The sequence below is a fragment of the Mya arenaria genome, chromosome 12 (assembly GCF_026914265.1).
Source record: "Mya arenaria isolate MELC-2E11 chromosome 12, ASM2691426v1".
NCBI lineage: Eukaryota > Metazoa > Mollusca > Bivalvia > Myida > Myidae > Mya > Mya arenaria.
In genome coordinates, this window is record NC_069133.1 from 4285919 (window position 1) to 4299973 (window position 14055).

General features: G+C 36.0%; 1 protein-coding gene across 2 annotated transcripts; it reads right to left on the minus strand.

Moving 5' to 3' along the window:
* Window positions 1-267: 267 nt before the first annotated feature.
* Window positions 268-14003, minus strand: LOC128211681 (protein mono-ADP-ribosyltransferase PARP14-like). 2 transcript variants are annotated; one of them, XM_052916698.1, is made up of 18 exons: window positions 13448-14003; window positions 12317-12978; window positions 11480-11755; window positions 11127-11363; window positions 10616-10766; window positions 9874-10114; window positions 9100-9417; window positions 8878-8956; window positions 7639-8394; window positions 7479-7534; window positions 7057-7287; window positions 6503-6724; window positions 6186-6255; window positions 5747-5898; window positions 4284-4464; window positions 3773-3915; window positions 2935-3106; window positions 268-2774 (listed from the first exon to the last, which is right to left on the minus strand). In XM_052916698.1, the coding sequence occupies exons 1-18, from the start codon at window positions 13462-13464 to the stop codon at window positions 2491-2493; spliced, it is 4248 nt and encodes a 1415-aa protein (XP_052772658.1). In that variant the 5' UTR covers window positions 13465-14003; the 3' UTR covers window positions 268-2490. The 2 variants fall into 2 exon arrangements, with proteins under 2 accessions (XP_052772658.1, XP_052772657.1); XM_052916697.1 differs by having other exon boundaries at window positions 269-2774; window positions 12317-13089; window positions 13448-14002.
* Between the last annotated feature and the right edge of the window lie 52 nt (window positions 14004-14055).

Here is a 14055-nt window from a genome sequence, read left to right on the forward strand (position 1 = left end):
AAAACATATTGGAGATTAGCTTGAGAATAACTTAAGAAACACGTAAATTAGCAGGTTCAATAATTAATTCAAGCATTTTTCCTATAATGAAGTACATGTATATCAATATAGCGCTGTACTATTATTAAAGACACGTATCATACATACCGATTGTAAAATGTAAAATGTAAAACACAATTTATTATCTTTGAAAAAAATCATTGGAAGATTGCCCCTTAATTGTTCTTATCATGCAGAGTAAACCGAATCTAAATAACCTTCATTTGTAAACACAAATGTATATATTTTCAATTTAAGTTTTTTTATTGCATGAAGATACATTTACACAATTACAAATGATAAAGAAAAACAACAGGGAAACAGAAACAGTGCAATTCACATGATCTATATTCATATAATAAAGGACATGGACTTTACCATTTACAAAGTCCAAATGACTAAACATTGAATGCCGAACGAAGATATTGGATACATAAACGTCATAGTAGTTAAAACCCAACCTTTCTTTCTCAGTTTCACTGTGCATGTCGTGTGCGCTTATATCTAGTATATGTATTTAACAGAGAAACGTGGCGATTAAAAGACGAGCGGTATCTATGTATACGCACAGTAGAAGAAACATTTTGACGAACGTGCTTACAAAATCTTAATACTTAAGCACTATTAGACTAGCTTAAATGTAATGTTATTGCACTGAAACACATATCACAGTCAAACTCCGTTGGCTCGAACTCCAAAAGACCAGCGATAATACTTCGAGCCTCGGGAAATTCGAGCCAAGCGAGAATTGTTCCATTCAGTTGAAAACAATCGGATCTTTACATGGAGGTCGAGCAAACAAGGAAATCGAGCCAAGCAAATTCGAGCCAACGGGGTTCGACTGTATACCAGTTTGCTATTGATCGTTCCTAACAAACCTTTGCACAACTAACTTGGACACTTGGATACAGTCTTTATATATCACCTCTTTAAACACAAGCTATTGTTTGTGTACCACATTATTATAATCAATTTGCCAGTCAACTCCTGGTCGATATAATCTGCATGAGATAGAAAAAATGCGTGTACCTCATATGAAATATATAAAGAAAAATAGTTCACGCCCACCCTGAACAAACACTCTCAAGACAATTCAACAGGTGACATGAAGCAGATATATAACCAAAAATATCTTTGAATATAATCGAATTGACAACTGCAAATGACGTATCTACAGTCGAACATAACTTTTTCTTAGAATACAACCTACATGTTCAGACAATGAAATTGCCGATCATTCCGTACTAGGTTTAATCATTCCAGCATTCCAACTTTCGCGGGTGTTTAAAGTTACGCCTACTACCACTCATCCGGTACACAGTCCGTGTAACAGAATTTGCGATGACAAACACTCAATGAGGTTGTATTCTAAGTCAGATAGATGACCTGATGTAAAATCTACGCTCACTCAATCACTAAGATTTAACTTTAAGTCATCTAGCTATAACATAGTCAAAAACAATATCAAGAAAACATAGCTAATTAAACTCAGCAATCACACGTTCAAAATTCGAACAAATATAAGAATACAAGTATTGTATGTTTTGTATGATAATACATGTATGGAATAACAAAACTTGAAAATGTAAAGACTAATAGAGTATATAACTTGCTACAAATGTGGTTATACATCTCTCAAAGTTATTTATCTGAGTCATATAAGCTATGTACATCACTGGCGCACTTAAGGTACGGACTTGCACAATTTCTTTTTTAAAACGTCAAATAAATGCAACGGAGGGACATAGGTTAATATTATTAGCCAGTCTTTCTTCTGACATAGTGAACAACGCATCCTATATTGACAATAATAGCAGGGAAGCATGTCCCCGAAACCCCCTAGCAAAAGTCTGGTCTAGCTACGCTCCTGTACAAGTTTATATCCCCATTCGCGAGACATCGAGACTTTCTCGATACGTTGTCTTATGCAGATGGTTTCCAAATTGGATAACAAAATCAACCAAGCAGTAAAAGCAAAGTATTCAAAGTGTCGAGAAATGAAGCAGTTTTATATCACTTCTATAAATTTCAAGAATGGAATATTATAGGGATATTAACACGAATTTAGATCTGGATGAATTAAGATGTGTCATTCTAGTATATAACCATGGTTTTGGATTTATTTTAGAATTAATATCCGTAAGCACAAGACAATTTAATAAGTTATATAGAAAATAGGCATTTTGTTTCCCAACTTGGAAACACTGAAGAGAAGTCGTCTTACCCTTAACCGGAATTATTGCATCTATTGTTCGACATGGTTACCAGATGATGAAATTCACAACAAAATCATAACCTATCATTTGTTCATAAATAATTTTACACTGGTCAATATTTGTTCGCAAAAGCGTTAAATAACACTTGAACTAGCTCCTAGGGCTATAATCGTAGCCAGTTTAATTCAGTTGTTGCTCAAGTCCCACATAATCAGGTGATGCAAACACCATGAAACTATTTGAATGTAATCATAAAAGATGGATACGCCTGTGCATCATGGAATATAACAAAGAAGTTGGGAGCGGCGACATTGTCGGTGGTCGAGTCATACGTGACGAGTGTATTTCCTGGAACCTTAGGTGGGGGAACCCGGATACCACTGCTTCCTACCCAGAAATCGCCTGTGAGAACATTGGCGTAGAATATGTATTTCTGACCCATCGCGTCTGGAGCGCAATATCCATTTGCAGACATTTGGGCGTTCATTGCAAAATAAACTCCAGCTCCGTGGGATGCACCTAATGATAACAAACAAATAAAATACCGTGTCAAACAAATGTTCGCTGCAATTACTTTCGCCACAAGCAATGAGATACAAACACTTTAAAGGTTAATGGTTTTATACATATGTTACATTTCATAAAATGATGCTATTACATATATCACTGTTGGTAATACCGTGGTTGTAGTTTCTGTCAAATCCCTTAGAGGTGATGTTGTTGGCCACTTGCGGTGTTCGCGTCCCGTGCCACAGCATCCTCTCGATTTTTGGACCGCCTCCAGCACTCTCCATATGCTTCTTCTTTGCGAAATACTGTCCATACAGGGCTGGATTTTGTATCCTCTCAATCTATAAGGGGTTTATAAATAAGCATATGCAATGATAATGGATATTAGCACTGAGTTGAGTGACGGTCAATTGACCCAACTCAACTCAAATTTATTGTCTCCGGCACAGAATACAGCATAAAAAATGTTTATAATACTAATATAATAGTGCCACCCTTCTTCATTGACTGTGTTATCTATTTTCAATCGCAATTATTTTTTTGTGAAACAAAGTATGCGACCTGTTTCATAGTACACGTCTCATAGTTATTCATTAGATGTTAAAATGAAATTTGACATCTCTGACCACTGTACCAATGAAAAAGAAAGTCCTTATGCCCTTATATTGAGAACACTCGAAAAAAACATTGAACTCATTTTCAATGACTTGCACATTTAAGTGTGTGAAACAATGCAAACAAATTCGGTCTTCACATCGTGCATTGTACTTTTATATATTTAATATATGGTTAGAGCATCTGAAGCGTGCCAGTGCAGTTGTACTCGTATTTCCGTATTTGACCGAATAGTTAAACTATGAGATGGTATGGGGCAGCTTTAATTGTAAGCTAATTGTAATGATTGCATTGCCTGATACGAACTTCACATTTAAAAAAAACAAACACATACACTGTACGTGTTACATATTTCCAGAACAAAATTAAGCAAGAAATCCCAGGAACCATACCTTCACGATATTTGTAGGCGGAAGACCCGTATCTGCCAAGAATTGTTTGGAGACCGTCACGAAATCCGGATCAGTAGGCGGTAGTTGCACTATTTTCAAGGGGTCTGTTATATCTGTTTTCGACCATGATGGTGGAAACGGCACTGTAAAGACATTTTGATATGTTTAATTTTATTATTACACTAGTCAAATGTTATTTTTTACCTCAGTAGTTTATGTACAATGGCTGAAAAAGAAAAAGTTCTCAAAATTTAAAATAGTATGAACGGCCCTTGAACGCCATTGATCAAAAGATCGACACAGAACAGACACAATTCTATGCAACTCAAAGAGGAAACTGTTAGTGGTACTCACTTTAACTAACTAGAACTTAATCTGGTAAAGGGGGTCTAGCTTTTAACATATCAACATACTGCTGTCTTTGCAATTAAGTCCAAATTAATTGTTATACCTAAAGGTAAACAATTCGTGCAGGCACGTATATGACTGAATGTGCAATAAAAGGTCTTACCTCCCTTTGTTCCCAAGGTTTGAAAGGTAAGCTTAAGATCCTTTTCAGCGTTGTCTAGATATGATTCTACCTTTTTCTTTGTTCGTTCGACTGATTTTCCATAACCCACCAACTTCAAACTTTTATCAGTTTTTACAAGTTTGACTTTGTTTTCTCTTGCAATTTTCTTTACAACTTCCATCTGCAAAAACGAAATGAATTTTTGTTTTAAACTTCACAAATGTAAGGATCGTTTACTTATCTTTACGTCAATATTGGCCATAAGATAAAACATTTCGTTTGGGATTTCCCCATCTACCGTAACATTTTGCACCCGATCCTAGTTTTGTATTTCCAGCAGACATTTTTTTCTGACATATATTACATTTCTTTAGAACGGAAGAGACGCGTGAACAAAGTCAGACCAAATAGCGACGTTTATATATATATATATTTTTTATGTATATCCCGACCTATCTAAACTATATATTTTGGTCGTGAAATCAGAGACATGGTTAAATATGATATGACTTACGTGCATGAAACTATTACATAAAGCACTATAAACAAATACATCAAACGGATGAAAACAGTGGTTTTGGTATCATTGAGACTGTTCACGTTAAGTGTAATTACGAGTATGTCAGCACCACATTATGGCTCACCTTTTGTTCGTGAATTTCATGATAAAACAGGGGAGAGATGTTTTACTTATATGACCGGTACAACTACTTACCCGATCGTCAGTAAGTTGTTCTGATCGTGTACCGGTACAACTACTTACCCGATCGTCAGTAAGTTGTTCTGATCGTGTACCGGTACAACTACTTACCCGATCGTCAGTAAGTTGTTCTGATCGTGTACCGGAACAACTACTTACCCGGTCGTCAGTAAGTTGTTCTGATCGTGTACCGGTACAACTACTTACCCGATCGTCAGTAAGTTGTTCTGATCGTGTACCGGTAAGTAAGTTGTTCTGATCGTGTACCGGTACAACTACTTACCCGATCGACAGTAAGTTGTTCTGATCGTGTACCGGTACAACTACTTACCCGGTCGTCAGTAAGTTGTTCTAATCGTGTACCGGTACAACTACTTACCCGGTCGTCAGTAAGTTGTTCTAATCGTGTACCGGTACAACTACTTACCCGGTCGTCAGTAAGTTGTTCTGACCGTGTACCGGTACAACTACTTACCCGGTCGTCAGTAAGTTGTTCAGACCGTGTACCGGTACAACTACTTACCCGGTCGTCAGTAAGTTGTTCTGACCGTGTACCGGTACAACTACTTACCCGGTCGTCAGTAAGTTGTTCTAATCGTGTACCGGTACAACTACTTACCCGGTCGTCAGTAAGTTGTTCTGACCGTGTACCGGTACAACTACTTACCCGGTCGTCAGTAAGTTGTTCTGACCGTGTACCGGTACAACTACTTACCCGGTCGTCAGTAAGTTGTTCTAACCGTGTACCGGTACAACTACTTACCCGGTCGTCAGTAAGTTGTTCTAACAGCGACGCCGGTGGGAATATTTCTTCATCTTTTTTAAAACCCTTTATTCGCGATTCAATCTGTTTTATGTTCCGTGGCTTATTTGTATAAACTGTCAACACTGTTGCTTGGGTTTGTCGCCGAGGTTCTGTCAAAAGAAATTAGACGTTTATATATGATGTTTGGAGTTAAGAATAATTCTATATTGATCATTGTTACTGTTTAAGGAGGTCATAAGAACAATCAAAGAAGTGCGATGCAGTAAGATCTTCAATTTAAACGAGTTTAAGCAGTCATTATTTAAGTTTTTTAAATGCAAGCACTTATTGTTTTTTTAATGCACTATAACAAACATATGTTTGCAAATAGTTTAAAATAATTATATTTTGATAACATTTTTGCGATATTTATTACAAATGAAGCAGATGAACGAACCAGGTTCTGATCTTCGTCTTTCTTTCCTTGATCGTTGCCTGGTCAATTCTTCTTTAGTTTTCGTAAATGCCTTAAATTGCAATATTCAATATCGTTTAAAGACAATATATTATTAAAATGTAAAATACAGGGACAGTCAGATTTACACAAACATCACAATAGGACCTTTTAAGATGCTAATGCTGTTAACAGACTCATAACGTACAAACATAGCACTGTTGGGTTAACAGTCATGTCCGTAAACCTAAACTAATTATTGCATGTATATACGAATTCCACGAATATATGTAAGCTTACGAAGACATTTGGTTATATACCTTTATTGTCTCAACATCCTTTGACCAAATAACGAAGCTGACACATTTAATGTTCGTATCTGGATGATCATTTTCGTATTCCATCACACTTGTCAACAATGTGTCCGCCACGACGTCGCTAGGGTACTCACATCTGCCGGTCCCCAGGGCTGGAAATGCTATTGTTGTGTACCCCTTCTTATCTGCTGATTTGAGACATTCTGCCATAAATTCTTCCAGCACCTACGTATATAATATTAACTTTATAAACACAATGTTGCATATTAGTTCATGGTGTCTAGAATATGATTTGTCGTTATCATATTGTCTTGATGTTGCATAATACCTGTTATGACATGTGACGTGGCGTTTTGAGGCTGGTGATTGCCTAATGCATCGACAGAAATAGGAAAAAGTATGATATGCTCTAAATAGAATATGCAACGATCAATTCAGAATGATGGTTTTGATCAGTTGTAGTTTATATAATAAATACCGTCTTAGATTGCCACTCAGCGTACACTATTGTTCATATACATTCAATGTATTAACCCGTATAAAGGATGCTATCTCACATTTTGTGCATTGGCAGTGGTCCAGCGTGGCAAAGCCCCATGAAAGATAGCCTTGCAGTTTCCCATCCTTCCGGCGGCAGTTTTTGCAACCTTTCCAAAGTGTATCCCTTTTGGATATTTTCGTGTACATTCAGCTTGTAGTTCTGCCCCAGCAACTTTCAGAAGCTGCTTCGAGACGACTCCAGTTTCCATATCAAGTTTTCTGTTTGAAGAATTAACTATGACATCAACCTGCAAAAGTTTAAATCACAAACCATTCAACATGCATCATACCAATTTAGTAGTAAATGTTTATTGAATTGCTTAAAAATTGATGTTGAATTTTGAATGTTACTATAAGTAACATTGTATCATATTTACGAATGCTTACAGCCTTAATAGCTTCTAGCATGCGTTGCAATGTCCGTAATCAAAGGACTGACCTTTTGATAGACTATAGAGCCTTCTGCAACGATTTTGATTCCAATGGTTCGCTTGTCTACAAAAATACAAGTTAATCATCATAATATACAACAATATAATTTTTCTGAAATAACATTTAAAGAGAAGAAATGCACATCTATAAATATAGGTATAAATTACCAGCTCTGGTATGCATGTCATGTTGTTTTTCCTCTAGTGGTCGTGTGAAAGCAATCAAACACTTTTCTTCCTGTTCAACTTGAGATATATCATACTTTCCGTTTTGGCTTTGTAGGTAGTCAATAAATCCAGGCCAATCAATGGATACATTATGTTTCGCAACTCCTTTGCATACATCTTCTACTTTCCTTAGCCCATTCTTCGCTGAGTTCATCTGGCCAGCAACAATAAAGCCATCATATTCACCGTTTTCTTTGTGTTTTGTTATTTTAACATCATGATCTTTTTCGGTTGATGATAAAGCATATCTGGCATGCATGTTAATATACCTTACAACCTCAGTGTGTGCACGACAAAACAATTCGTACCTTGTATTTGCTTGTACAAAAGTATCAATCTCATTTGCAATATCATCTGGCAATGTGTTGAGGCAAGCGATTTTAACACATCCACTGCGTGACAGGACAATTGACAACAGTCCTTGGTGTTCATCCATAATCTGTTTTATGAAGTGAATTCCATCCTCAGAATTCAAACAACTTATTTGTTCCTCCGCTAAATTAAGAGTAAGTCCTGTCACACAACTTCTTGCAAGTTTAACAGCACGGTCAGCATCGCCAGGGTTAAACTCAAATGTAAATATTTCTCGACTGACATTACTGCATACTGCCAAAATATCCTTCTGTGACAGAAGATGACCGAGTTCCCTTTGCATTTCGACGGTTCCAAGAAGTTCTAGGCATTGTTCACTAATGTCTGAAATGCATTTTACTACCAATAACATTGAATAATAATGTAATTCATGTTTTACTTATGTAGTATAACTATTGTTTTAGAAAAGCGAATACAGTGTATGTGCAGTAAGCAACAGCAAATTTGGTTCGTCGTTGCATTTACGAAATTTATTTATTGCAGTAGTTATATCATACTCTACTTGTCTCATGATTAAATCAATAATTGTAAACTCGAAAACACCTGTTGTGCCACCCATTAATATGAACACATTTACTATTAAGTATGTATATAAGGTATGGTTTGGGATATTTAAAGGTCGGGCACGCTCAGAGGTAAAGTGTCCGCCTCCCGAACAAGAGCTTCCAGATTCGATCCCCGGTCGTCGAACGTTCTTTTATGGTAACTCCATACTGTTGAGTCTGACCCAGGAAGCGGACTCGAGAGTGTATAGATATAAGGATTCGTCTTAAAATATATTGGTATTAACTAGAAATTTTTGCAAACCTTGGATAGAGTGCTTTTTGACTCTTTGCTTAACTTCGTTAAAGTTCATCAATGATTTCTGAACGTCTTCGTTTGCACCCTGAAATGGAAATGAATGTATGCTTAATTTTGTTTAAGTAATATGATGACTGATGTATAAAACAATGAACAAGAAAACACAAACCGTTAAAGGAGTAACTTGATGATTGTTGAAAAATATATTGTAAAACAAAACATACATACCGAAAATGTTATTCCGTCCATGTTCCCAAGTCTAATTTCAACATCAGTTGTTTCTAGGAGTTTGAATACCCGTTTGTCTTTAAATAAAATACTTTCATACCATTTCAAAGGCTCGATTTCTGTCACTTGCTTTGTACGTTCTTCGTAGTCCCGCTTACACCTTAAAATGTTCTGCTTAATAGTGTTTGCCAACATTTCTCCTTCATGCTTTTCTCCGACAACTATAATGCTCAAACCTCTGTTCTTAAGAAAGGTTATAACGCGATCAGGATTTTTCACGTCCATTCCTTCCATATCCCTTTTAACATCAGAAAGGATCTAGTTAAATAGAAATTCAACAACTTAAGTTATATAGTATTTAAACACTAAATAGGAACAGCTTATATTTTTCCATCCTATTATATAAAGAAATCGTTGACTTAGATAGAAAGTGCACCTCAGAGCGAACGACAAGGTTAACTTTCTAACTTTCTGTCGGAAGGAAGTATATCGCAATTATAATAAATACAGGATTTATGGAACTTACAATGCAATATTGTGTTGTCACTAACAACTTGTGTACCAAGTATCATTGACTTAGCTTGAACAGTTAGTAAGTTATGGCTAGTTTGAAGTTGGTGCACGCGGCTGACGCCAACGACAACGACGATATTTGTTATAATTTGAGAAACAGACAAGATAAAATGGTAGTCTTAAACAGTAGTTAACATTAATCAGTACTATAATAACAACAACTGGATGTTAGGAATTGCATGATATATAATTATCACATACCTGTTCAAACACATCAGTAAGTTCAATTGTAACGATCTCTTTGCTAATCCAATCGAAACATTTCGTATGATTCTCCTCCCAGATATTGACCTTTCGCAGTACATCTGAGTCGGTTGGATTAACGTCGCATGAAATCTGTAGGCTCATGCTGCCATCCTCATTTTTCCAGAGTAATTTCCCAAACACATCCTTTGCGCAATTTTCTGCCCTTTCGCGATAGTATTTTGAATGTTTAAGAAACCTGAGAAAAGTACTTTTCAGTTTTTAATAAATATTAAATGAACACATTAAGATATATACTATTAATTGGGCGCATATGCAACTGTTTTTTGTGTATACATCTAGTTATTAATTATGTTTTTGATAAGTATTCTTAGTCAAATGTCCATCTATACCCTCAATTATTTTAAAGAAACTCTTGACTTGAAGTGTTATCATCCGTAGGTATTGAGAATAGTTGAAACATACTTCTTTTGTAAATGGAACAAAAGTTGCCACACATCTTTATAAATAATAAACTTGAGCAAGTTATAATAATGCTTTTACAAATTGATATATTTTTTACGTGTCATGGATAAATTAATATGTCGTACTACATTTTGCATACGTCAAACGATTTTTTTTCAATTATCTAAAGTCAACTTACGTGTCTATAACACTATTGTAACAAGCTAAATAAAAAGAAACAGGTAATGCACAATAAATACATGGAATTAAATATAAAGTTAGAGGTATATTTTACCTCACGATGTTCTTGTCTATTCCAGTGACATCAACGACCTCAGGTATAGTCACGACAGAGTCCGGGTCCGTATCAAGCAGGGCATTGTACAAGTTAACAGACAGTTTCATGCCATCAAGGATATGAGGGGCAAGCGCAACTTGTCTTGCATCTAAAATATATAAACGCCAAAGTACAATTAAACAATAAAACAATGAAAAATACATATATAAGTTTAAACCCAAGCCCAGAAATCGAAAAAAAAAATAAAAAAATCCCTGTTTAGGGGCGCAAGGCAAGGACCTTAACGACAATGAACTATGGACACAAACATATTAACTTGGCATATATAAACACAAAAAACCCTAACCCAGCAGCTTTTCATTGTAGTTTTCTATTTTTTAAGTACAACCCATTTTTATTACTACTCGAAATGGCATTATACTTCGTCAGAGTTAAATACCCTCCGTTATCCTGAACAAAATGCTATTGTTATCATTACTATCATAAACATTGGCAGAATAGACGATACCTTCTGGGTGAACAAATGTCACAATGAAAGCCTTTTCTTCCCCGACAACGTCAACAGTTTCAATCTCTCCTCCTTTACTACGTGCATGATTTTCAAAGTAGAGTTCAAGTACTTGTGGTGACGTTCCAGCTCTCACGCCCGAGACCTTCACCTGGCGTGTGGTATCAACCTCTAGGATAGCAAGAATATTTCCTTCCAGTGGCTTGTGCCCACATGTCTTTGTCATTGCTGCAATATCTACAATTTAACATAAGCTCATATGTATTGTTCAAATCACATTAATGCACATTGAAACAACAAAGTAATAAATTCTTTGAGCTTAATCTACAATTACAAAAAAGAACTGGAGATACCTATGGCTTCTTCAAATTCAAACAAAGCAGTTTTTCTAGAAATGCTTCTGATGACATCGGTTGGTTTTGCTTTACAACGGACTTCAAAATAACTCTTGATCGTTTCGTTTGAAGAATCTATTGGAAGATTTTTGATAAAGAGACTGGTATGTGGTATTTCATTAAAATACTGTGCATGTTTTGTCTCCTCAAATCTGTTGACTTCCACGTCACATTTTGAAGTTGGAAGGTGAAGTGTTCCGGTTGATGCCGCTTTTTGTAAAACGTTCTGTGCATCTGGAAAATGAAAACTAAAATAAACGGGCATGCATAATTCAAACAATAACGTTTAGATTGTATACTGGTACATATACTTATGCTATATACATAATTTCCCCAAAACAACTGAGTGTTTATTGTATTAACAGGAGTTTAGTTTTTATATATAAACGTTTGAACAAATGAGGACACAGAGGATTTATAAGGAATTAGTTGATACTTATGTGATACTTGTTTTGATGTTAAATAGACGAGTGCGGGGCGTTATATTATTATTATAAAAATCAATGCCGGCTTTGATAGAGAAATAAATACATTTGATTAGAAAAGTTTATCGTGCATTGTTCAAAGATAACTATATCCAACTTTATATAGGGTATAGGTGTCCGCCTCGCACCTAAGTGGTTGTGAGTTCAATCCCCACCAGGTGTACAGTCTCAAAGTATCTGTCCAGGAAGCAAACTTGATGATTGTTCATATCATAATATAATATCTTTACAATCAAGCTAAAATAAATAAGTGTAAACCAACTATATACTGTATAATTCTTAAAACAAGGAAATTCTTAAACTGCTTTACCTTTTAAATCTTCAAACTGAACCAAGGCAATGCCCAGCCGTTTATTTAATTTCAAATCGTGCACGCTCCCTCCACCAGATCTGGCCTTGTTTTCAAAAAACAGTTCCAATACGTCTCGGCTGACTGCTTTAGGTATACCACGTACTATGATAGATGCAGATAAGTCCGAATCAAAAGCTCTTTGCCCATCCGACGTTCCGCGCTCGACGTTTGGAGTATTCTTTTTTAGCCCAGTTTGCCTATTATCCACACGTACATTTGTCTCATCTCGTTCAGCTGCAGAGTTTCTTGTGATTGGCTGTGCATGTACAGATGGTGCTGGTTCTGTAGAAAATGTTGGCGGTGGATTCCACATAGGACTATTTTGTTGATATGCCATTTGGTTGAAATATGGCTGATTACCATAATGCATCTGCAACTGTCCAACCGGTCCTTGTGGCTGAGGTGACCCTAAATACGGCGTGTTTCCCGGATAGTTTGCGTACATGTTTGGTTGTTGCATTTGTTGACGCCACACATCCCGAGGCACAGGTGGGTACACATATCTATGACCGCCTAGTGCTCCATAGTGTCGTGCTGCATCCCAATTAGAATAAGACGGAGCATTGTCGTGCCGGGTGTGTCCACCGTCAGTAGTAGTAGCCTTACTATCACCCTCTTTCCTAATATCATCCTTTATATTTGATTCCATTCTTCCATTCAAGGTTTACACAAAACCAAATTAGAGTACTATCAATGCATTTACCTTGTTATCGCATTAGAGCTTTTTAAACCTATAATACATGAACGCCAGTTACAAACGTATCATTATATACATGAATTTTGCATATCTCTTTCAACCAGGAAGTTGATCGTTTTAACATTAAGTAAATATAGTGCATTTGTATAAGGGATCAAAAGTTTGCTTACGTTAACATTTCTAATTTACATGAACTACATGTGCTTTAAATGAATCTTAAAGTATACAAAATACAAGTTTTGAAGATATTGAAATATCACAGTATCCCCTTTATAGGCATATGTAAATCGAAAGTGAACCAAACCTATACATGTATTTTGAAAAGACAGGTATATAAACCACAGTCTATACACTTGTGACATTCAATGAATACACACATATATAAATCTTACCTGTAAACGGCCTTCATCCATGAATATCTAAAAAAAGCACTATTGTATCAACATAGACTAGCGGCGCTGATGAACCGGAAATCCCAATAGCAACTCCAACTTTCTATTTCGATTTTTAGAAAATTAGAGATAACCTGATAACGCTAGCGTGATGGGGAGATTGAATACATAGTTGTTTAAACTTTCGTGAGATGAGTAACAAGTTTAACTTCCTTAATGGTCAACAATACAGTGTGTCCATTTGAGAATGCAGTAATTTAAGGTTTCCAAACACATTTAGTTCAATCAATGAACAGTCAGTCTATATATATATAAATATATATACATTCAGCGCACGTCACCAGGTCACACGTTGCCGTCATACATGTATGTATGCGGCGCACGTCACCAATCATTATTTTTTCGATTTAGCCTTCATTTAGTATTTCCTATGATGATATTGGAACATTGAATCAATCATTATAGTAAAATATATCCAATTACACAATCAACTATGCATCGTCCGCAGCCGCGGTACTTTCTTCCGTTACACTTTATACATACCGTGGGACAATTGACTGACCAAATATCGTGAATATGCATGTGGCAAGAGGGACAACTCTTCTTCC

Coding starts and splice junctions, on each gene's coding strand:
- LOC128211681 (XM_052916697.1), bottom strand. CDS start 13,007: ATGGAATCAAATATAAAGGATGATATTAGGAAAGAGGGTGATAGTAAG. Junction 10,115..10,615: donor ATAGACAAGAACATCGTGAG/GTAAAATATACC, acceptor TACTTTTCTCAG/GTTTCTTAAACATTCAAAAT. Junction 6,725..7,056: donor CCACTGCCAATGCACAAAAT/GTGAGATAGCAT, acceptor TTATATACGTAG/GTGCTGGAAGAATTTATGGC.